The following is a 23,441-nucleotide window of genomic DNA, read 5'->3' on the forward strand; positions in this document are numbered from 1 at the left end:
AAAGAGTCCAAAAACTAACCAAAACCAATAAGAGAAATACAAGGTCCAAGGAATAGTGGGAGGGTGAATAGATATGCAGAGACAAATGGGAGAAATAGTGAAATGAAATAAAAGAAGATAAGTAAAAGAGATAGAACGATTGGATGAAAGAGAGTGGAAAATGGAAAAGGCAAGGGTACATAAAAAGGCAAGGACAGGCAGCGGGGTGAAATAAAGGGTATATAGAGAGAAGTCAGTCTAAGGCAAAGAGAGAATGGAAATAAAGAAAAAAAATGAATGAAAACAGTTAGAGGGCTGTTTAAATGAGCAGGGTGAGTAAAAGGTGAAGACACAGATTTTAGGCAGATATGAATAAATGAAGTATAGAGAAGAGAGACCGAGTCAGATGTGAAGGCATAGAGAGGATATGGGCAGACAGACAGTTTTGAAGATTCAGGGGCATCTCGAGGACATGGAGTGGGAGAGTGAGTGGTGCAAAGGGAGAAGAGGTGAAATGAGAAAAACAGTGAAGAGATAAAAAAGACTGTGTTAGACTGGGCATGGTTCAGAATCTATCATTTTCAGCTGACAGTCTGATTGGTAAACTAGTGGTCCAACTGACTGTGAGACTGTTGGATCAAAAACATGATTTCTTGAGTCTTTCATCTAAGCCTTCACTCCCAAAAGCTTCTGCAGCCCGGCCTACTAGCCCACTACCCACTCTGCAGCCGCCTGTGCCCCCTACCAACCCCTCCACTCCACCCTACCCTGCCCTGCTAAAACCAGCCCATAATAGCTGCTCTAATTAGAGCCCCATCCACAGGGGGAAGAAGAGTGTTACCATGGATACCGGCAGAGGTGATGGTGGTGGTTTGGAGTGGGGGATGAAGTAGAGGTTGTTGTTGGTGGAGGTGGGGGGGACTACAGCTGAGACATCTGGGGGATTTAATCTGGGCCTCGTTAAAATTCATCTAATTAAATCAAAGACATGACAAGCACACATTCATACAAGCACATACCTAAACCCGGCAAACGTATGCATGCACGCAAATGTGCCTGTATACTCACATGTGCAAGTATGCACAGACCACTGAGCCACACAAATTTCACACATCATGCCAATGTCAAACAGACACACACACACACACACACACACACACACACACACACACACACACACACACACACACACACTGCACGCTTATACTCGACAACATCCTAAAACAAACACATTGTTCTGTTGCAGCTGAGAGCAGAGACAAACATACAAGGTGACATGCAGAATACACACTCATAGTCATCTCTCTCACACACACACAGACACACACACATTTTATATATATATATATATATATATATATATATATATATATATATATATATATATATATATATATATATATATGCATGAGTATGATATGCACACACACAAATCGTATATAATAGCTCTCCTGCTCCATGTAATTGCTGAGTGGTTGAGAGCTCACACTAGGCCACTCCGCCCCTTAATCAGGGGTTATTAGAGGCAATGCATACAGCATTGTTCTGTCTTCTCCCTCTGCTTCACTCACACCATCTTGCTCTTAACCAGTTTTGCTCCCCAACATGTCTCTTACAATCACTCTCATTAGCATTCATAATTTCTTTTTTTTTTGACACAGTAAAACAAAGTCAGATTACTATAAATTCTGGTTCTATATAATTTTGCTTGTAGCATATTCATCTCTTTTCCCTTTACAGAATTTACATTACTGAGAGAAGATTATGTGCATTCTCATGTCATAATGCCTCTACTGTATGCAGCTACCCAAAAACAGATACCGACCAGCAGCTACTGTTTCAAAGCTGTGACCTCTGTGACTTACCTTTGACAGTAACATAAACAGTCTGTGTGATAAAGAGCTGCGGTTGGATGAGCACGCTACAGACATAGGCCCCCTCGTCCATCCCTTTCTGAACATCGCTGAGCTTTAGAGTCCCGTTCTCATACACCACCTGGACAGACATCAGCAGTATTGAAGTTAAATAAGAGGATGCTCATACATATGAGACATACTTGCTTTGCAAATTAATTTATTTCCAATTTTTAAGGATTTTCAAGATTCCATACAGGTTTTTTTTCTGTACACTACTAAATCAAATAGGACCAAAACAGTGTAATGTAACAGGCCTGTATCATACAATAAAAAGTAACAGCGATGCCACTGATCATTAAGTCAGTGTTTCAGACAGCAAAATCCCTTTTTATGGTTAAACACTTGCTTAAGCTTTCATTATAAAATGGATGTATGAAGATCACCTGCTCTATGCAGAGCCACACTGTCTAAAAATAAATTAACAATTTTAATATATATACATATACATTTTTGTAATTTTGTCCAGCTATGTTATTCTAAGTTATGAGATTCATTATGTTTTTTTTTTACAGTAAATATACAATATTTCTAAATAACAGCTGTTAAACGACAAGAACACAAGCCTCTTACGGATAATCTATACACACAGTGAGAAATATGTGTATAGATTAAATGCTTTATAGTGCTGTATGAAAAACCAATACCAAGATATATTTTTATTCATGTTATTCATTTATTTTGGAGCAGAAATGGAGAGCACTAACTCTACCTGGCGATGGTTGTCAGGCAGTAGAAGTCCCTCCTTGTACCAGTTTATTGAGTAATAAGGGTACCCAATCACACGGCAGTTTATGAAAGTGTTTCTTCCTGCTACGGCGGTGATATTCTTCATTGGCCGAATCCTTGGAGGACCTGATGGAGAGAGCAAGCAAATGGGGAGAGAAATGGAAAAACAGAAAGAGAGATGGGTTGATCAAAAAGAAGAGAGGAGGAAAAAAGAAGTGTATTAATTGACGGTGTCAGAAGCAGGTCACGGGAATTTTAGGAATAACGGGGAGGGTGGTAGGGGAAGGCTAGTGGACAGAAGAGGAGAGAAGCTTGCAGAGGAGAGGGAGAAAGAGAGGTTAAAATGGCCTGCCTTAGTGTTAATTTTCTTTTCTGGTGGAAACAGTTTCTCACCCACCCTCAGATGTTTTCTCTGGAAAATATATTAACCTCATTTCTCACCGATGTGGGATCTTAAGGAATTTTTTTAGGTTTATGGAGATTACATATACTAAGACGTTTACTAAAATAACCTTATAAACATGAACTACATTTTTTTTTCAGGTTTAGGCGGGGCATAAATTGGATAAAAGTGGCTCATATCTTTCTACTTTTGATAATTTGCACTGTTTCTTTTAGGAGCAAACGGAAACTAGAAGAAGAAAACACCAACGTTCATGTTGTTGTTTACAGGTCAGACTGGGCTAGAGATGATAATTTTATTTAATGCTACTGACATTTAAACACACCGGGATTTAATATAATTGACTGCATGACATCTCTAAAAAGAGAGCGTGAAATACAGAGAAAGGGAAAGTGAGTGGGTGAAACCAATGGGAAAAAACCCCCTGCTAAAATGACACTTGACTTTATTCTGTACTTCATTTTGTGAGAAGATAGCACTTTTACATGCCCAGTAATAACAGAGTTTTCATTCATGCTGACCAACCAATTCTGACGGTTTCAAAGCAAATCTTTGGGTGTAAAAACCCTCCCTTGTTTGTGTCAGTGTCTGAAATGCGCTTTATCTTTTCCACAGTTCTAAATTATGACAAACTTGTTATTAAAATGTTGTGGTCCAATAGTGACCACAACAAGCAACTAGTAAAAAGCTCAACTACCTCAGTATAAAGTCTTGCCAAGAGGCAGAGAAAGGCTGAGGACAGGTAGACAGGTAGACAGGCAGTCAGGCCGACACAAAATGTGTTTCTGTTTAGCATCATTGGAAGACACTGTGAGCTATCACTCAATCATCTGTCACTTCTTTGTTGACCTCCTCGCCACTGTTCGTCTTGTATCTTTGTTTTTGTCTCTCCTTCCCCGTCCCCCTACCTCTCACTTCCCTCTGTCTCTCTCCCCTCCCTTTCGCAGTATGTGCCAACCTTTGAAGTCGCAGCTCTGACGAGTCAAAGATGTATTATTCAGCAACACCATCACACACAAACACAGATACCGTGTTTGTGTGACACGCGTGTGCTCAACTATGTCTGTGTGGCTCAGAATGCTTGCTGTGGGTCCCTCGCTGAATGAGATAAGTTGGGCGTATCACATTTGAGTGAGTGGATAAGCATAGCGCTGTGCTGCTGTTTCATTTCTGAATGTCTGTGTCCATGTACGCGTCGTGGCTGTATTTGTGTCAGTTTGTGTTGCATGTGGGCTTGAAACTCTCTGGCAGCGGGGCTCATTCTCACTCCAATGATCGTTCTGGCATGTCTGCTTCGGGCAGACTCACATGTCACAACTACACATCTCACCAATGGACAATGAAAGCAGAGAGAGTGTGTGTGTGTGAGAGAGAGGGAGATGGAGACAGTGATACAGCCCTGTTCAGTGGTGTCACTCCTCATTCTTGTTATCTCAGACGACAGTGACATCACCTGTCCTGTCACCAGAGTTTACCATCACTCCCTCAACATACATTGCCACTCCCCTTCTCTTATTCTTCTCCCATTTCAAGTACTCTGCCTCACCTACATCTCTGTCTTTCTGTGCCTTCTTAGGTTTCTTCGTTCAAGTCTCAGATTACCTTAATGTCACGTCCTCTCCATTAACAACTCACAGTATAAAGCTGGAAAGTTTCCATTTGAATATTCTATCTCCCTGCAAGCATGCATATGTGTGTACATATTGATGTGAATATAATTAGATAAACTTGATGGATGACTTGGTGTATTTGTCTTATCTATGCATGAGTTTACACCAGCACATATGCAGCTGGAGGACCCAAACTGCACAGCAAAGAAGACAGAACGAGACAGAGTATAAGGGCTAGTGAAGAAAAAATACACTCCCTTGTAAGATTAATGTGTAGATAGAAAGATGGACAAACAACCAAAAATAAATAAATTTAAAAAAGAAAAAAAGGAAATTTTGAAAATATACATATATACGAGGAAGCAAAACACATACAGAGAAAGAGGGAGAGATATAGAAGGGTACAGGAGAGGGTGGGGTAGGGGTCAGGCTATGAGAAGCCTCCGTATGACTGATATTGAAAAGTAGACAGGCACCTCTTACGTTTATGCGCGCTTGGTACTCAGCACTACCGGCTGAGTTTCGTGCGGCGCACCGATACACTCCACCATCACGAATCTGTGGGTTGCTGACGTTCACGTGGCTCACGGTGCTGCCGTCAGACAGGGTGTACTGACTGGCTCTGACACGCGACAGATCTCTGGCCACAGGCTCGTCATCCAAGGTCCAAGTGATGGTGGGTGGAGGCGCTCCTTTGGCAGCACACATCAGGGAAAACGGTTCACCCGGGACAACCACCCTCTCACTGAAGGAGGCAACAATACGGGGTGTGCCATCTGGAAACAATCACAAGAGATGTGAAGTGTGAATTTGGAGGAAAAATGTTACTTTTGCTCCTCTCTAAGCTAATTTCCCGAGTTCAATCTTTAAGCCCACTCTCTTCTGATTTGCCCCTAGCAAAGAGAATTTGAACAGCAGGTAGGCGGGGCTTCTGTGTTTGTAGCCAGAGGTGTGTCCCTGAGATGACCCTATTAACAAGTTCCTCTTTCGCTGACAGAGCAACAAAGTCTTTAGAGCAGAATGAAGCCTGTGCTGTTGGCTCACATATACTACTTGTAAAAATATTGTGCCATTATATTTTGCTAGGAAAACGGGAAAGGGGTGGGGGGCAGTGGAAACACAGTGTATACAAGAACAACAGAGTCAACATCTGATATGACCACCTTTACTCCTCAACACAGCATGAACTCTCTTAGGCAAGCCCATTCTGTCACCCATTCTCTGGGTCAGTAATGTTGAGGTCTGAGCTCTGGGGAGGCCAATCCACGACTGAAAGTGTTCCACTCTGTGTTTTTCTATTCAGACATTTTATTGCATTAGCAGCTTGTTTGGGATCAGTGCAGAAAAATCAAGACACCTTCCAGATGATATTGCATGGCGGATCAAATTCTGATGGCACTTTTCTGCATTCATAATTTCATCAATTTGACAAGATGCCCAACACCACTGGCTGAAAATGCAACTCGACACCATAAATCCTCCACCGTGTTTCACAAATGGCTGGTACCTGGTACCTCTTTTCTGATTTCATCAAATAAATTTGGAAAATAACTTTAACAGAAATGTCAAACTTGGATTAATCCCTCCATAAGACCTGTTGCCACTGCTTTTTAGTCCAGTTCTTGTGGAATACCTCAGCCTTTTCTCCCTGTCTCCCTCCCTTAAGAACAGCTTCTTGACAGCCACCTTTCCACTGAGACCATTTCTGATGAGGCTTTGGCAAAAAGTATATGGATCAACTAAAGGGCCAGATGCATCTCTCAGGTCCTATGTCATGTCTTTGCTGGATTTTTTTTTCTTATTTCATAAGAACATGGTTTTCAAGTCTTGTTCATCTGCTGTAAACAGTTTTCCGAGCCTGCCACTTCTTCTTTTATAACCCACTTTCAGTCCAGTTTCACATTGCACACCATACAAAAATATGACACTTTTTCTATGCTGTTATTTTTGAGCCTCTATTCTGAGCGCACATAAAAAAATTTTGCAAGTGCAAATGTTGCATTTTGAGGATACAATTATTTTGAGCAAAGAAACGCTTAATTTGAGCCAACAAAATTCATTGCTTGGGCAAGAAATGTATTTCAGTGTTTGCTATTATCCATATACACACAATAACAGTCCTCTCACTCAGTTGTTGGTGTTGCTCTTGCTCAGATCTCTGCTCTGTGTGCTGACGGACATCTGCAGACCTGCTCAGCGGAAAATGGCTTAACCCAAACATACAAAACACATTCTTCTGAAAATGGCCAGGTACAAGAACTGGTCTGAATATGGATGAAAACGCAGCAAACAAATCTTGAACAACTGTTGCTCAAGACCACTTACAAAAAAATAAAAATTTCAAGTCGGGCTCCTTGTAAGGAAAATATAGGGAAATAAGGAGTAGCTCAGGACTTTGTGCAGTACTCTACGTTGAGATGATTAGCTGGTTACTCCAACATTTATGGAGGAAGGCAAAGTAGACTTGTTTGGGAAAAATATGGATATGTCTTCATGCTTAAGTTGGAATGATTACTTTCTTTGACTTTCTGTAAGAGAGCGATTTGATAAAAACTAAAATGATATATTCCGATTTCCTAGGATTAAGTATGGTTGTGGTTGGGCTGGGATGGTCAACAATGACTGCTTAGACTTCAGAGGGTTAATATGAGTATAGACCACTGTAACAGTATATGCATAATAGTAATCAACAAAAAGCTGTTTGTTGTTTATTATTTTTTCCTTTTCTATATGTGAACAGTTTTGAGTAATAGACATAGACAATTTCTTACAAATATTAGAAGCATAATTTTCCATACCTTCTAGGAGAATGATGGAGAAGTCCTGGGCAGTCTGGCCTTTGCGTGTGGCAAAGCACTGGTAAGCACCCGAGTGTCTTTTTTGTGCAGCAGAAATGAACAGCGTCTCATTGTGAGCACCCTGGATGGAAAAGTGCTGATCAGGCAAAACAGGTTCTGTGTTGCGGTACCAGGACACCATATAGTGAGGAGAACCTTGAACAGCACAGGAGAGGATGACTGTACTGCTGATCCCTGTCTTCAGATTTTTGGGAGACAAGGTAACCCGCAGTGGCTCTAAAGGTGGTAGAAGGAACAGGCAAGACAAAGTAAATTAAAAAATAAAAAGGGATGAAGCGGTAAGCAGCAAGCAAGCACAGAAGCCAGTTGCTACCCAAATATTGAAGGTACAAAAACTGGTGCGTGTCCCTCGGGCACTAAAAAGTGTATTATTTGCATTGTTGCGCAAGAGCAATTTTTATTGAGCTATTCTGTGCTGTTCAACACAAATAACATGTTGGTATAATAAGTCTGTGCTTTCTGTATGTATATCATTTTTTCTGACTTTTTGTGTTTGTGTGTGCGCGCACGCTCTAAGCAGCGAGGAAAACCGAGACAGAAAGACGAAAAGGGGAGAAAATGTCAGTGAGCAATAAAGCAGCTGGTGTTAGGTGCTGGAGGCTGCTGAATGTGTGTGAGCATGTGTGTCTCTGTGACAATGAATGTGTAAGACTTTCTTCATGGGCACTGAGTGTATATACTGTATGCTTGTCCAAATTTGTGTGTGTGTGTGTCCCACCTTGCATGCCCTGTCACTTGAGGTTTGTAGGCTGTGCAATGATGTGCCCTGTGGCCAGTGTACTCAGCGTCCACTAACTCGTCTCAAGCCACCCTCAAATTTCATCTCTTATCTTTACCAACTCCATAACCTCCTCTAAGTGTTCTGTGTCTTCTATGTGTGTCACCTTTTAACATCTCTTATATTAACATTAATGTTATTGTATATATTCCATAACCTTCTCCTCTCTCTCACACACCCATCGGAAAATGGAGCGACAGGCCTGCATGACCACTGTTCTCTGTCACTGTGGAGACGCTTCACTGCGGTTTGAGAACACAGTGGGGGAGCAAGCCATCCTTAAATATCAAGCTCATGCTCAACCTAGACGAGGGTGGCCACGGCAGAACCGACAGAGCTTAAAAGATGTCTCTATTGCGGTTTGTGTCCTGATGTCACATTTACTACTTCTGCCTATTGCACTCAGTTGCTATTAGGGGAACACTGGAGGACAGGAGAGGCAAATTAAAAATTTACCCACCTATCACGTTGAGGTGACCCGTCACCTCTTTGGAGCCAAAGCTGTTGGTGACCTCACAGATGTAGTTGCCGCTATCCTCGAGTCTCAAGTCTGAAATGGTGAGACCAGTGATGCGCCGTGTCCAGCGCGAGTCTGCTGGTAATGGTCGACCATCCTTTAGCCAACGGATGGTCGGGTTTGGATATCCAGAGGCGATGCAGGGCAGCTCCACATTATGCCCCACCTGCACCTCACTGGACTGGAAACTGTCCAGCACTGACGGGGTGGACTCCGTAGGGTCTGTAGGTTATAAAGGTCACAAAAAGGTTTTATTGATTTCAAACACCAAAAATCTCAAAAACTAAAACTTAAACACAAGTCTCTTTTTCATAGAGTAAATTGTTGCTTACCCAAAACAGAGAGCCTGGCTCCGTTGCTCTGACGAGTCTCTCCACTGTACTTGTGCTTTGTGATGCAGCGGTAGGTGGAAAGGGCATCTTCCTTCTGCACTTCTGAGATGTACAGCGCGCCAAATGAGGTCAGGAAGAATCGATTGCCTGTAGAGGAGAGCAGAACAGGAGCGGGTCAAAAAAACATACATGCTGTTTATGTATGTCCTGTTTTATCTTTCGTAGGGCTAAATAATAACAGCATGTTTTCCATTTGATCATTTAATTACACATGTATAAGTTCTCAAGATTCACAAAGGTAACCCTATAAGCACTATATGGACAAGTATCGGATCCCAACTCTTAGTCTTTGAAGTCGATGTTTTCAGTCCCATTGCCACTGCACAGCAGTCTATCTTTAAAAACGTTTTTGTGAAGGAACGGGTTGTTCCAAAGAGCTCACTGAATTTGAGTGTGGCACTGTAATAGGATGCCACAGTCCAAACAAGTCGGTTTTCCACCCTAGATTTTCCATGATCAACTGTGAGTGGTATTATTGTAAAGTGGAAGTGTTTAGGAAGCACTTCAAAGTGTCAGGCTGCATTCAATTACAGTGTAGACAAAGTATTTAAAAGTCACCAAATCAATAACTGCAGAGATCCAAACCTGCTCTGGCATTAACATCAGCATTAAAAACTTTGCACTAGCAGCTTCATGCCAAGGGTTTTAATGGCTGAGCAGCTCCTGTAGGTGTTAAGGGTAGGTGGCCCAGAGCTTTTGTTCATATAGCATATGTGCGCTGCTGAAGAGTTGGGGCTACTAGCTTCACCAACACTGAGCATATTTGTAAGGAAAAAAATCACAGTTTTTGGAAGATAAAAAGCACTTCTATAATATACATGTCATCAAAAGACCCGAACACATGGGTGCTTTTAACTGACTCTGTCCCGTTCTTTTAGTGAGATGTACACAACGGGAAAAAGACATTTGAGAGGAACAAGAAAGAGAAAAGAGAGTGGGGAGTTATTGTAAGCGTTAATAATTGATGTGTCGGTGCGTGTTATGGTAACAGCAGATTAGCGTCATTTTCATGTCACATCAGTGACTGCTTGGACTGGCTGTGATTTATCTGCATGTCAATAGACAGAGTATCTGCACATGTGTGTATGTGAGAGAGAAGAAAAAGAGAAGGAAGGAAAGGAGATGAGGAGAGTGTATTTCAGTGTTTCATTCTTTCCGCTTCTCTGAGTCTTTTTGTATTCTGTTCCCCCCAAAGGGTTATTTTAGACAGTGTGCACTTCAGAGTTTGTAGTAGATTGCAGATTGTTTGGTTATGTGAATGCTATTACAGTGTGTGTGCGTGCATTTGTGCAAGTGTCTGTGTGTGTGAGAGTGTATGTGAGTGTAAGAACATGGTGACTGTTGTTTGCCGTACACGATGTTGCAGTGTTGACAAGAGAGAGCTTTAGTAAAATGCAGGTGCATTGAATAGTTGAATACTAGAAATATGTGCCAAGCACAAAAAACACTCTTACTCACTCACACACACACACATGCTCCAAGCAATAGGTCAGCGCCTAGTCGTAGCACAGCATTATTATTGTTTTTTAGGGGGTTTTTTTTAGAAACTTTTAGGGTGCAAGCAAATCAATTGGTTTATGGAAAACAGCTAATGTAGTGTTAAAACTTTATTGCTACTGTTTGTTTTTTAAACACTTAAATTGTAAAGTTTTAATCAGGAACATAGCTAATAATCATTTTATTGACAAGATGATTTAAATGATTATTTGTTTACATTTTTATTCCTTTATTGTGGCTGGCAAATGGTGAAAAACTGTGTATAATACGTATATGCATATGTTTACTGTGTATTAAGTATCAATAACCAGCTTTGTATCTGTCTATGTGTGTGTGAGTGTGTGTGTCTCCTACCACAATGTGTGCAACAAAATCAATGCATTTTATGGCTGCACAAGTCCATCCAAAGGAGATTTATAAAACAGAGAAGACTGACCTGGCTTTCTGCCACACACACACTAACAAGACTGAGATATGGCGGAGAGTCGCGGCTGTACTTCTTCACCACAGTCACACCTTGGCATTAATCTTTGGTAATAAATACAGTCCATGGGGCCTGTTTGCAATTGTCCATCAATTCTTTTTTGTTATCTTGATTGTTAACACAGTTTAAAAACATAAGTTAAACACGGCTCACAGACTTGTCAACAAACATTTTGTTAGAGTTGTTGAAGTCTACAAGAAGACTCAGATGACGTTTTAACTTGTTTGGTGTATTTATTCATTATTTGATGAGCTATATTCACCTGGATGAAATCTGATCACAGTACCTTCCATTACAACTCAGAGCACTTTGTGTTTTTTACATAGAACAAATTCCTTTTACAAAGACTTTTTCTTCTTTAGGCCTCAGTCTCACATATCTAGAGACGTGTCAGTGACCCTCTCCAACCTCTGGTCAGTAGGTAAGGTGTATTCCCTGATGCTTACTAGCATATCACTATGGCCGCCCTTAGTTTTCATGCAAGATGCTGCCTTGCCCAAAAACACTCGATCAAAGCAATCTGCTACAATAAAGACTGCTGCAAATGCAAGTAGGTGCACAGCAGCAGTCTTTGCAAACAATTTCACCTAGCAACTGACAGCAACTTCCAGGACTACTTGCCTGTGTGTCTGGGGCCTTATACACTGTCATCCAATTACAGATTGTTTGTCAATACCAGGCATAAATTGAGTGATTTATTTAAGGCAGTTAATTCTAAAACAGGATTTAATGCATTTGAACTAATCGTGAAAGAGGCATTACAAAATCTTTGTGTGTCTGTGACTAAGCTGTCAGAGTTCTGAATATGCATACACACGGCAGTGTCATCTTGTGCATCTGCATGGATATATGAAGTTCACACACGCGTGTTTTCATGTGAGTCAGACTGTTGTGCTGAGTGCTAAGCGACGTAAGCTATAATTTCCAAGCCTGCCCTTTTGTTCCAACCTAGGTATTAAGCCTTACAGGATAATATGCACTTGGTGAGTAGAACCCTGTATAACACACTGCTACACCCTGTCACAACATGCCTGGAGAGAGGAAGACAGACCAGAGGGGGGTGACGGGAGGGAAGAGTGGTGGGTAGAGTAAGAAATGGCTAAGAATGGAGGAAAGGAAAGTGATGCAGGGGACCTTAATGAAAAGGAGCTTGTCACTGCTGACTGTGAAGGAAACTTATGCCAGCCTTCTCACTATTTTTCTATACTCTGTTCTTATCTTGTGTTTTTTTCTCTCTTGTTCAAACTGCATAAGGATCCAAGGAAAAGAATTCATCCTGCATCATTTTTTTTCTGTGTAACCGATTAATTTATTCTGTAAATTAATAAATATCATTAAATGTTACATTAAAGCTGTGGCTACAACTGTAGCTTGCCTCCACCAGTGTGTGAATGTGAGAGTGAATGAATAGTGGAATTGTAAAGTGCTTTGAGGGTCTCGAAAAGCGCTATATAAATGCAATCCATTATTATTATTATTATTATTATTATTATTATTATTAAACATCAAATTTCACCAAACCAAAATAATAATTAGAAATTAACATAGAAAAAAATCATAAAGTCAGTAAAATGCATATTTTACACTAACTATAGATTGTTTTAGCAGTAATGATGAACAGTATTTTCTATTCTTATTAATATGCAGACATTTTCTATGTTTTAAAAACTATTTAGAAAAACAAAAAAACCTTCAAAACCTGAAGTGACTTTAAACAGAAAAAACCTCAAGGACATATACAGGATGCTACCAGATGGCTTTTTTGAGAAGCCTAATTTACCTTTTAATCCCCTTAGATGTCCAGCTGTAGCATCTTCCATAAGTAGGGCTGCAGTGGTATACCAGATTAAAAGCGGACATGGTATAAAAACTGAAAGTTATCATTCACTATGCATCTTATTATTAATATGCTTTTTCAAGCCAACCTGCATGCACATATCTTCTTTCCTTTTCAACTGCCTTCCAGTCATGGTCATTGTAGCTGGTAGCATTAAAAAAGATTTTTTTTATATACATGGTGATCATGGCTGACATTTGGTCCTTCAATGCTGTGATTTAAATGCGTATCCAGTGTGTAAAATTAAGATAAAAACAGAAAATGTAAAAGAAAACATGCTCTATTTTCCCCTTGACTGCACTGACCAAAGCTTTCTACCACTCTTCCTCTTCTTTCACTACTGATATTTAATTTCTAGCCACTCTCTGCTTCCCTGCTGTCTTTGGAGATGTGACACACCTAAAACAGGCAGCGACGGCGAGAGGCAGTGGAGTAGCGGAAGGGTCTGGACCTACAGGGAGGAAGACGGCAGATGGAGATTGATGGAGGGAGAGATAGGGAGATAAAGAGAAACATGCCGCTGGGAGTGACACAGGAGGGAGTGAGAGTGAGAAGGATGAGGGGCCTACAGGCCTGAGAGCCATACATGGGTAAAAACAATTCTTCTACATCTTTCTCCATCTCCCGTTCTCTCTCTCCCTCCTTGCAAGCCTCTCCTTGTGGGAGAGGAGATCAATTCTCGTCTAGTCTGCCTACGCCTCCAGGAGTTTGTTGATGTTGTTTTTGAGTGTGTGTTTGTATGTGCTTCTGTGTCTGTATTTTATTTATTTATTTTACTGTAGGAAGCTGGATGAGAATTTTGAGGTCTATCCTACACCCAAGGGAGGTGCAAAATCCTCTCACTTCCTCCTTGTTTTCCAACCTTTTCTTCCCTTTTTTTGCTCTTTTTTCCCTTTTTCTGCCTTCTGCATGGCATCTATTCTCCATCCCCAGTCTCTCTTCCACTCATTTCCCCTCTGCCCTCCACCTCTTTCTGTCTCTGCCTTTTTCCCTCTTAGTCTGTGCTCCTCTCTTTCAGGGGGGTCTGTAAGTAATGGAATCAGTTCAGCTGATCAGCCTGGGGCATCAAGTCAAGCCAAGTGCAGAAGCTGCTGCTAGATCTCTGTGTGAGCGTATGCGCACGTATGCCAAAAATTCCACAGGCAGACACATACATGCAAATAACGAGATGCTGAGACAGGGGGGGCAATGAAAAAAGGATTAAGGAGCCCTGGAGCATCACTTGTCTTCCCCAAAGTTCCCCTAGAGAGAGGACACTCCTCTTTTTTTTAAGATATAGTGAAAAGGGGAGAGGAGTTGGAGGCAGAAGATGAAGGGATGTAGGAAAGGTGATGCTAAATATATTCCAGTAGTATATGGCTGCCATTTTCAACAAATTATTGTCAAATAGAGGAGGAAGGAACGGTAGCATAAGAGCTCATAAAAAAGGAAAGCAGTGAAGAAAAAAATGATAATGTTAATGTAGTGATGTTGTAGCCACAGGGGAGGCTCGGAGAAGGAGACGAACAGATCAGATATGAAAAAAAAGATTAAAAAGTACCTAAGAAAAGATATACATATTTTGAGATGTTGACTAGACCAAGGAGATGAGGAAAAGATAGAAACAGATAAAATGGTTCAGGAAAAAGAAAAAAAAAGTGACTCGGAGAGATACAGAGCGAGAGAGGAAATGGCGTAAGTAAAGGGGTTTGTTCTTGGTGCTGCCATGCAAATGAAAGCGGCGCTGCAGCAATGCTAACTAACAGCAATTCACACTGTTGGACTCATCATTTATTAATGCTCCACAGCTCCCCCCTCCCTCTCATCTCTTTCTCTCTCCCTCTCTTTACCCATTCCCCTGTCCCCTGCTCTCGCCAGGATCTCTCTTTTTTGTTCACTCTCTCGCTCGCTGTTGCTAGGGCCCGTGCACTCACGTGATAACAGCTGGGTAGGGGGCGCTGCGGTAGCACACAGCGACGTGCAAGTGTGCGTTTCATGTGAGTTTTGTGTGCACGTGTGTCTATGTGTGTGTCTTTGTGTGTGTGTGTGCGTGCACGGTACCCTTCATTAGAGGTAAAAACGAAATCAGCCATTTAAATGATGGCAAACGAGATCAGAGGAGAGGAAAGGAACTGCTGAATGGATCTGTAATTGATTCACAAGTCTAGGCTATAGGCCACAGAGGAGTTCACCACATTTCTCTGTGCATCCTGTCACTTTATTTTTTAGGCTGCACTAGTTAACAAAAACACTCATAACATCGAGGTTTGCCTTTCAGATTTTGGGCTAAATGGATTGCAGATTTGGTACAATGCAGGCCAGTAGTTGCGCAAATGGACTTCTCACAAATGCATGTGCTCACAGACACACACTAACACACACACACACACACACACACAGTGAGAGACACTCACAATCTGTCTAACGAGCTACACTATTCTTACTCCCACTGTCTTACAATCCACATTTGCAAAGTGCACTCAACAAACTGTGAGTGTGTGTTTGTGGTGAGTATCCTCACTACAGCGTGTTGCAGCAATGAACAGACAGTGGAGTACACCTACACATTCCTTATTTATTCACCTCCTCCTGATTTACCTTCTCGTTTCTATCTTCCTTTTCTTTTCCACTCCCTCCATTCAATTCGTCTCCATCTACCCTCCATCATTACAATGCTACTTTTAATGGTCAATCTCTCTTTCAGACACACATAAGCTGTCACATATGCTACAGTGACAATGAAAGATGTCTACTTTGTGTGTATGTGTTGTCACAGCCAGGGATTTAGGCGTGTGCTTTAAAAAAGATATTTTTATACAGTCCTCCATTTTCAGAGGCTACAAATTAACTGGACAAACTAGCATAATTTTAAATATAAAGATTGCTTTTAACACTTGCATGAAAATCTTTTGCACTCAATGAACCCATGAGCATCACAAAATTCTGTTTCCTCACTTGTGATGCTCTGCTAGGCCTTTGAAGCGACTGCCTCCATTTGCTTTTGAGTCTTTTTCCAGTTTTTTCTATTTAATAACTGAAAAGCATCATCTGTTGGGCTGAGATCAGCTGTCTGACTTGTCCATAGAGGAATATCCTATTTTTTTTACCATGACAAATTCTTTGATTGCTTTTGTCTTATGGTTAGGATGATTATCCATTTTGCGCTGTTGAATCAGTTTTGTAGCATTTGGCTGAATCTGAGCAGAGTATACTGCCTTGTACACTTTAAAAGTCATTCTGCTGCTTCTATCAGCAATCACATGATCAATAAACACTGGTGACCTGGTTCCACAGGCTGCCATAAACGCCATAACATTGCCTCCTCTATATCTGACAGATGATGTGTTGTGGTCGCACAACTTGTACAAGTTAATCTTGTCTTCTTTTCTTTTTTTCAAAACTGTAGAGAGTCCTTTAGATGTTTTCTGGTAAAGTCTAATCACGCCTTCCTGTTGCTGAGTGTAACCAGCGGTTTACACCTTCTTGTAAGTCCTCTGTGTTTGCATTCATAAATGCAGTCGACTTTGACAGTGATATGCCTGCTTCCTTGAGCATGTTCTTGACTTGGTGAGATGATGTGAAGGAGTTTTTCTTGAAATGGAGATAATTCTGCGATCATCCACTTGTTGTTTCTGTGGTTTTCCAGTCTTATTGGTGTTCCAGAGTTGATTAGTGCTAAAATGAATGTATACTGGTTTATTTTGCTTTTGCAGCCTGATGATGGCATCATTCACTTGAACATGATTGGCATATAACTGGCCTACTTTGGGGCCTGGAAATGGGGGACTATAGATAAAAATGGCTCTAGGGTTAATTCAATATGAAGTGTAAAACTCTGCACACAATCATATATTGATTTAAATAATCTTTTTTGAATGCAAACCCCCTATTAGTGTACAGACACAAAAATATATAACCATATTTTAGTCAAAAAAAACTTATGGAGCTATCCAGGTTTGCAGACACATTATTACTGGAGTGAAAAAATTCTTATGTTCCAAAATGTAGATATTACTAAGCCAGTGCAGTGTTGTTACCGTGAATCCATTACCACTATTAAGAGACAGTGTGTTATTTAATTTGGTTTGATGCCCTTTAGTCCCAACTGCTTCACTTGGAGAAGATGTTCTTTATTCATCTAAACAAGCAGAAGTGTAGAAGTAAATATTCTCGAGTATAGTAAAACAGGAGTGCAAAAGCATGCAAAGGCTAAAACTGCACCTGTGTGAAAGGCCTCCTCGGCTTCCCATTAAGCCCATGATTTTATGAGCGCATGTATCTGTTTCTTGCAAACTATGAACTATATATTTGTGTTACGATGGAGTAAAGCCAAAGCACGTCTGTCTAAAATATGTTTAAATGGGTTATGATTAAGGCTAACATAGGGTTTTCTCACATTGTGCACCCTTCAGTGTGTAGAGACTTTTTAACAAGCTAGAAAGCCAATTTATTTATACACAAGTCAGTGCAAATGGTATCTTCAAGAAGAAATATCGAGTCACTATATCAGATCAGAACAATGCATACTTACATTTTGCAATGCTCTCAAATAGTAGCTGAAGTAGCACCATGGACAGCTCTGTTGCTAGAGCCCAAAATTGTCACAATCAAACAGTGTGCTTTCCTTTGATAATCCTACCTATAGTGAATACTGTCTCTGAGCAATAAAATAATAGTGTACAACACTGTCCATTGATATTGCCCAGTTCATCTCCAAACACTCATCTCATGACCACATGATTCTTTAACCACCCATCCACATTAGAAGTACCATTTAAGAATCAACACTTCATCCCTACACATGCGTATTTATTTAAATATTACAAGTTCTAATAGGTTTGTTGAAATGTCAGGTATTTTTAACTCCTAAATAATATGGGTTTGGGGAGAAAAAGGCTGAAAATCAATGGTTTCTTTAACCTGTATCCTACTGGAGGCGTGCTAATCCTTAATTTATCAATCCATCTCAGCTGATGAACACTATAATAAAGAAAGAAAACATGCCCTAAACTACAATAAAAACCAACGTGTATTTGCATAACAAAAGTATTAAATTACACCAAGATGCCTGTCTGACAAAATTATATAAATTTAGGTAAAGCGTTTTAACAGGCAAAGACAGCTATGAGAATGAAAAAGAATGAAAGGAGTCAGCCCTGATCCCTCCCTCTTCCTCCCCCTTCTCCTCCTGCTCTCCCACTCTTTCCCCTGGCTAATTTATTTGATAATTACCAAGGGCCCATTATGGTTGATTTCAAGGAGGCACTGGGAAGGTCTACTAAAAGCTATTTCATTTGAGCTGCTCATACTGTATCTAAGCTTCTTCCTTGTACACACGTACACACACACACACACACACACACACACACACACACACACACACACACACACACACACACACACACACGCAAGCACACATACGCACACACACAGAACCCTTATTGACATGACATATTTTTCCTAGCCCCTTACGCCTAGCAATAACCATAACTTAACCCAACCCAATTGAAATTTATACTCTAAAACCAAGAACCCTCAGCCAGCTCTTAGAAGCTGGGTTAGAAAGTAAATCAATCCATTTTCCTCCAGTTATCCAATTCAAAGTCACAGGGGGCTGGAGTCTGTCCTAGCTGTCACAGGGCAAGAGGCGGAGTACATCCTGGACAGGCTGCCAGTCGATCACAGGACAAACACAGAGAGACAGACAAGCACTCAGAATAGGAAACCAGAATACCCAGACAGAACCCATGCAAGCACAGAGATAGCATGCTGAACTCCATACAGAAAAGCTCCAGCTAGCCAGTGGATTTAAACTGTTCCACCGTGCTGCCTGGGTGAAAGTAAAGGCCGCTAAAATTGTCCATATTTTCTACTAATGTCCTCACTCCTGCTACCTAAATCTCAAGTAGAGCTAGACATACAAGAAAGCACAACCATGAACACAAAATAAAGCATTATTTTATCCATTCAGACCCAACATGTAACTACCACCCTGACCCCACTTTCACTCACATTTAAAAGCATTATGTGTCGGCTCCAACAGCCATCCTTCAGTATCAGTATCTTTTTAGATTAGTTAGTTATCTCTCACACAAACATATTTACATAATAACACATAATGGCACATAGTCTTGTTTTAATATTACCTTCATTTAAGAAATTTATGACCGTTGTTTTCCAATATTAGGGCACACATGTAATAAACAGCTCTGGCTTATGTTTTGTGCTAAAAATACTTACTTCTTGTTTTTACACTGAGCTGAGGGCTTTTATACAAGGCAAACATGTTCCCTTTTGTGTCTTGTAGGGAAGTATTTGGGAAGTATTAAAATGTTACTTTTTTCACCCTGACATGTTTGTAGATGCATGTGGTATGTGCACATGTGCATGTATGCAGGATGGTTTTCTGGTGAGCAGAGGGGAAGGATAAAAAAGACTGAATTCTAATAAAATGCTTGCATCCTCCTAAATCCCCTCCTGCCCTCTTCCCCTACCTGCCATATTAACACACCCATTACAAGGGCAGATAAATGAAAATGAACAGCGCTGTGGTGTGATTCCCTTAGTGTCAAATCAATACTGCTCCCCTCCCCTCTGTTCTACTCCCGCCTTCCAACCCGCCCTTTTTCCTTTCATCTTTTTTCTCTGCTGCTATCATTCTCCTATTCTCCTCTCTTCTGTTGGGGCTTAAGAATTGGCATGTGTTTGACAAAGGGAAATCTACACGTACCAACAATAGGCTCTCTCCCTATCTGAGCCCCCCCACCCCTTTCTCCCTTTTGCTCTCTCTAGTATGAAATGAATGATGGTTGCTCCTATTTCCTTTCTATTCACATTCAAAGCAGTCTGTAATAGTTAAGTGCTATGAGAACAAGCCAGACATAGAAAGACCTACAAGGACGACATATTACTGCCACTTTTTTTTGAGTCAATCATTGACAAAAACTGAAAAAAAAGACTGGGGAGAGGTTGTGTCAAAATAGCAGAAGAAGGTTATTAAAGAAGAATTGTGTGAATTTTTATAGAGTTTGCCTCTTTGACTCTGCATGAGTGTAGGACACACACAGTTACTAGAAGCAGAATAATTGAAGAGGAAGCACAGATACACATTTACTCTATTCTTATCTCTCTACAAGTGTTCTGGTTTTTCAGCCCCAAGCCTTGACCTTCGCATCCTCCTCTCTTCCTTTGTTCAGTCTGTTTTCCAGGTTCAATGTGATGCAGTGATCTGAGGATAGGTATTCAGAGGACTAATGCACTCATTAAAAAAGCATGCTTCACCGTCAAATGCCAGCTGCTGCCCTCCCCAACACCACCACCAAGTCTCCTGTTTTCTTTGTCTTTCCCTCTCACAGTATCTGTTTCCTTGGTTTCTCCATACTTCTCTCTTCCTGCTGCTGTCTCTCTGTTTCACTCTCTTTCTATATTTGTTGTTAGAAGGTGACACCCCATACGCCCACACACCCCTCACCCTCTCTGAACAACTCATGCTTGGGACTAAAGAAATAGAAAAAGAGAAAGGAAGATGGAAAAACAAATAAAGGAAATGAAAATATGCATTCATCCAAACCGAAAGAAACAGAGAAGGAGAATCTGTTTTATCATCAGCCCACCCCCACATCTTTATCTCAGACTACCCTCTGCAATGGTTAAAGGCCTCTAACACAGTTAAGAAACCTTAATTGGAATGGCCATAAATATTCAAGCAGCAAGATGGGAGTAGTTACGTATGTCTGGATGAAGAGAAACAATAAAGGAATGCAATGCAAAAGTCAGACTAAGACAAAACCATCGTCATATTCTCAGATTGTCTTTTCCTCTTAAAATGATGGTTCTGCATGTCAGAGCACACATGCAAACACAGCACACACAACCACAAAAAAGACTTCATCTGCATTTATCTTAGATTAAATTCGGTCACTGACACTCATGCAAACACATACGCTAGACTTGTCAACATGTGGTGCTTTGTGTTGCTTTTGTCTTTAATTATTTAGTCTCATAGATAATAGATTGAGACAAGCTCACCAGTCATGAGAATGATAACAGGGCATATCTAATGCATTATAAACACACATACAGCAGCGCAAAGTAAACTCTACTACAGCGTGACCTTATTTCTGCCGTGGAAAACACAAAAACGACAGTGCATGAAGGGTCTAATTTCACACGCCGGTCGCTTTTGTTTGATTGTCATACATTATGAAAGGGAAGACAAGGCAAACAGGGAAAAGACTGATCATGGATCCTCTGAAAGCACCACTTGGACTTTCTGTTTAGATATTGAACTTGATTCCATTGTGTGCTTGTGTAAATTCAACAACAATGTACTGTATATTCATATGTGTATCCGGACACATACGGTACTGCCTGCAGTGTTCCCTCTGTATACATGAGAAGGGGAGAACAGCGAGTGTGCTGACACACATGTGATAAACTCTCTCACACAAATCAATAAAGCCTTGCCCTTTGTAAAGCCATGTTGTCCTCAGTGGGAGTACTACAGTGCCACAGCGTGTAAGCAAGCGCGCAGTGACACATACTGAATCTCAGGGAGCAGGGGGGTCACCGGGGAGCAAGGCCTGTGTGCGGATGAGTGCACCTTGCATGAGGAACGGGGGAGGGAGGGGAAGGAGGGAAGGAGGCAGGGAGAGAGATGGCCTGCCCTTCTCCTAGGCATGCCTTTCCATGGCCTCCAACCCCCATCGTTTGCCCGTACCACCGTGATGATGCTCCCTCACCACTGTTGCTGGGCATCTTGGTGACAGAGACCCAAAAGAGGATGTGGAGGAGGAGCCAGAGCAGGAGAATGACATAAAGGATGATAGGAGGCAAAAGAGCTGCAGAGACAGATGTTGCAGATTGGAGTGGAGTAGTGGTGACATGCTAAAAGCGGGTCCCCCAGATGTCGCGAGGAGGCCTGAGGGTCCAGGAGTGCCCGAGGTATGTTCTCGGAGGAAGCGGCACTAGGGGAAGGTGTGGGGTGAGGGCACAGCCACAGCAGAGCAGGAGCGGTTCTTCCTGCCTCCCTCCCTTCATGACTGTCTCTCTGTCTCTTCTGCCTCAATGCCCCCCTACACTCTGTCCCACTTAAGCCCAGTGTCACTGTCTCAGCAAGGGGGAGGGGACATGAAGAGAGAGAGAGAAAGAAACAAACAAAAAAGTAAAGACAAACTGGGGAAAAGAGAAGAGAAATAGATGAAAGAAAGATCACATTAAGGATGAAGATGAGGAGGATGCTCAAAGGGAGTATTGAGAGTCCAGTTAAGATTCCATCACTTGCCGCTTTCATGTATGAAGATGTTCTCTTTCCTTCTCTCCCTCTATCTCTTCCTTGGGAATGCTTTTGTCTCTTTGCCACACAAACATTCCTCACTCAGTATATGTAGAGCTACACACGCAAGCAAGTAAAAACATGTATGTGCAGACACACATCTGCACACAGCCTGCACGCACACTGAAGTCAGCTAGCCAGCTGATCCAGCATTTCCTGGTATGATTTTTAGATATGAGCATACTTAATAGGAAAACAGTCCAAAGTCGCTGTGAGAAGATGGTTTCTCTGAGGCTTTGCTATGGTTAAATCACATCTGCAAGTACAGAAAGTGGCAAACAGCTATAGAACGGTCTTTACAGAACAACACAGAGGTAAAATAAAGACAATTAAGGTGTAGGATGGGGAACAAATATGGATCTTATTAAAAGAGGACATCCCAAAAATTATGCTTACACTCCTATAACAGAGTCATGATGATCTATATAAAAAAGCTCCAAATCCAGGTGCCTGTGCAATTTAAGCAGTAGCAGCTTAATTATAGATTCAGTTCAATTCATTTCAATTGATAATATGAAAAAACAATAACAACAGTTATCTTTGGCCACTACAAGATCCAAAATTTATAATTGTATAGACAAAAGCAATTATTTTCCCTCTGTGCACCAGCCGTTTAGAGTGGGAAGGAAATATTTCCTTTGAACAGGAAGAAACCTCTAATCAGAGTTAGGGTTGAGTGTTTTCCTAAGGGATAAACAGAAACCATTTCAGAAACTAGCAATAAATTTAAGGTCTACTTGGTTCACACCCCCAAATTTTCCATATTCAAATTTGTACCCTTCAACACCAACTGACACTGACTCATATGACAGCTCCCTTTAGAGGTACAAGTCTTTGCAAAACACATTTTGATAAATGCAGAAGCTTTCACAAATATCTGTAAACTGACTTTAATGTGCAAAACAAGGGATTAATGTAACAGGTTTCACAGTGGTGCAGTGGTGAGCAGTATTACTGTTCGTCTAACTGATTATTCTAAATTAGCCGTAGCTGTGGATGTGAGCGTGAATGGATTCTGTGTTCCCCCACTAATCAGGGCTCGACAAGCAAATGTGGCCTTTCTAAATCTAAAGCAGGAGAAAGATTAGACAGATAGAGCATATTCGGTCACTCTGAATATGCTCTATTAAG

General features: G+C 41.1%; 1 protein-coding gene across 3 annotated transcripts in view; it reads right to left on the minus strand.

Moving 5' to 3' along the window:
• The window catches only part of dscaml1 (Down syndrome cell adhesion molecule like 1), a 99,549-nt gene that overhangs the window by 29,121 nt on the left and 46,987 nt on the right, over positions 1 to 23,441 (minus strand). For 2 of the 3 annotated variants that reach the window (XM_080888149.1, XM_080888150.1), the window contains exons 4-9: positions 9,120 to 9,266; positions 8,731 to 9,009; positions 7,433 to 7,708; positions 5,111 to 5,410; positions 2,605 to 2,747; positions 1,845 to 1,974 (exon numbers count right to left, since the gene is read on the minus strand). In XM_080888149.1, coding sequence (XP_080744275.1) covers positions 1,845 to 1,974; positions 2,605 to 2,747; positions 5,111 to 5,410; positions 7,433 to 7,708; positions 8,731 to 9,009; positions 9,120 to 9,266 — 1,275 coding nt within the window. Of the gene's footprint in view, positions 1 to 1,844; positions 1,975 to 2,604; positions 2,748 to 5,110; positions 5,411 to 7,432; positions 7,709 to 8,730; positions 9,010 to 9,119; positions 9,267 to 23,441 lie in introns of those variants that run through there. The other variant, XR_013972379.1, reaches the window with a different exon arrangement.

Source organism: Rhamphochromis sp. 'chilingali', assembly GCF_963969265.1.
Source record: "Rhamphochromis sp. 'chilingali' genome assembly, chromosome: 8".
NCBI lineage: Eukaryota > Metazoa > Chordata > Actinopteri > Cichliformes > Cichlidae > Rhamphochromis > Rhamphochromis sp. 'chilingali'.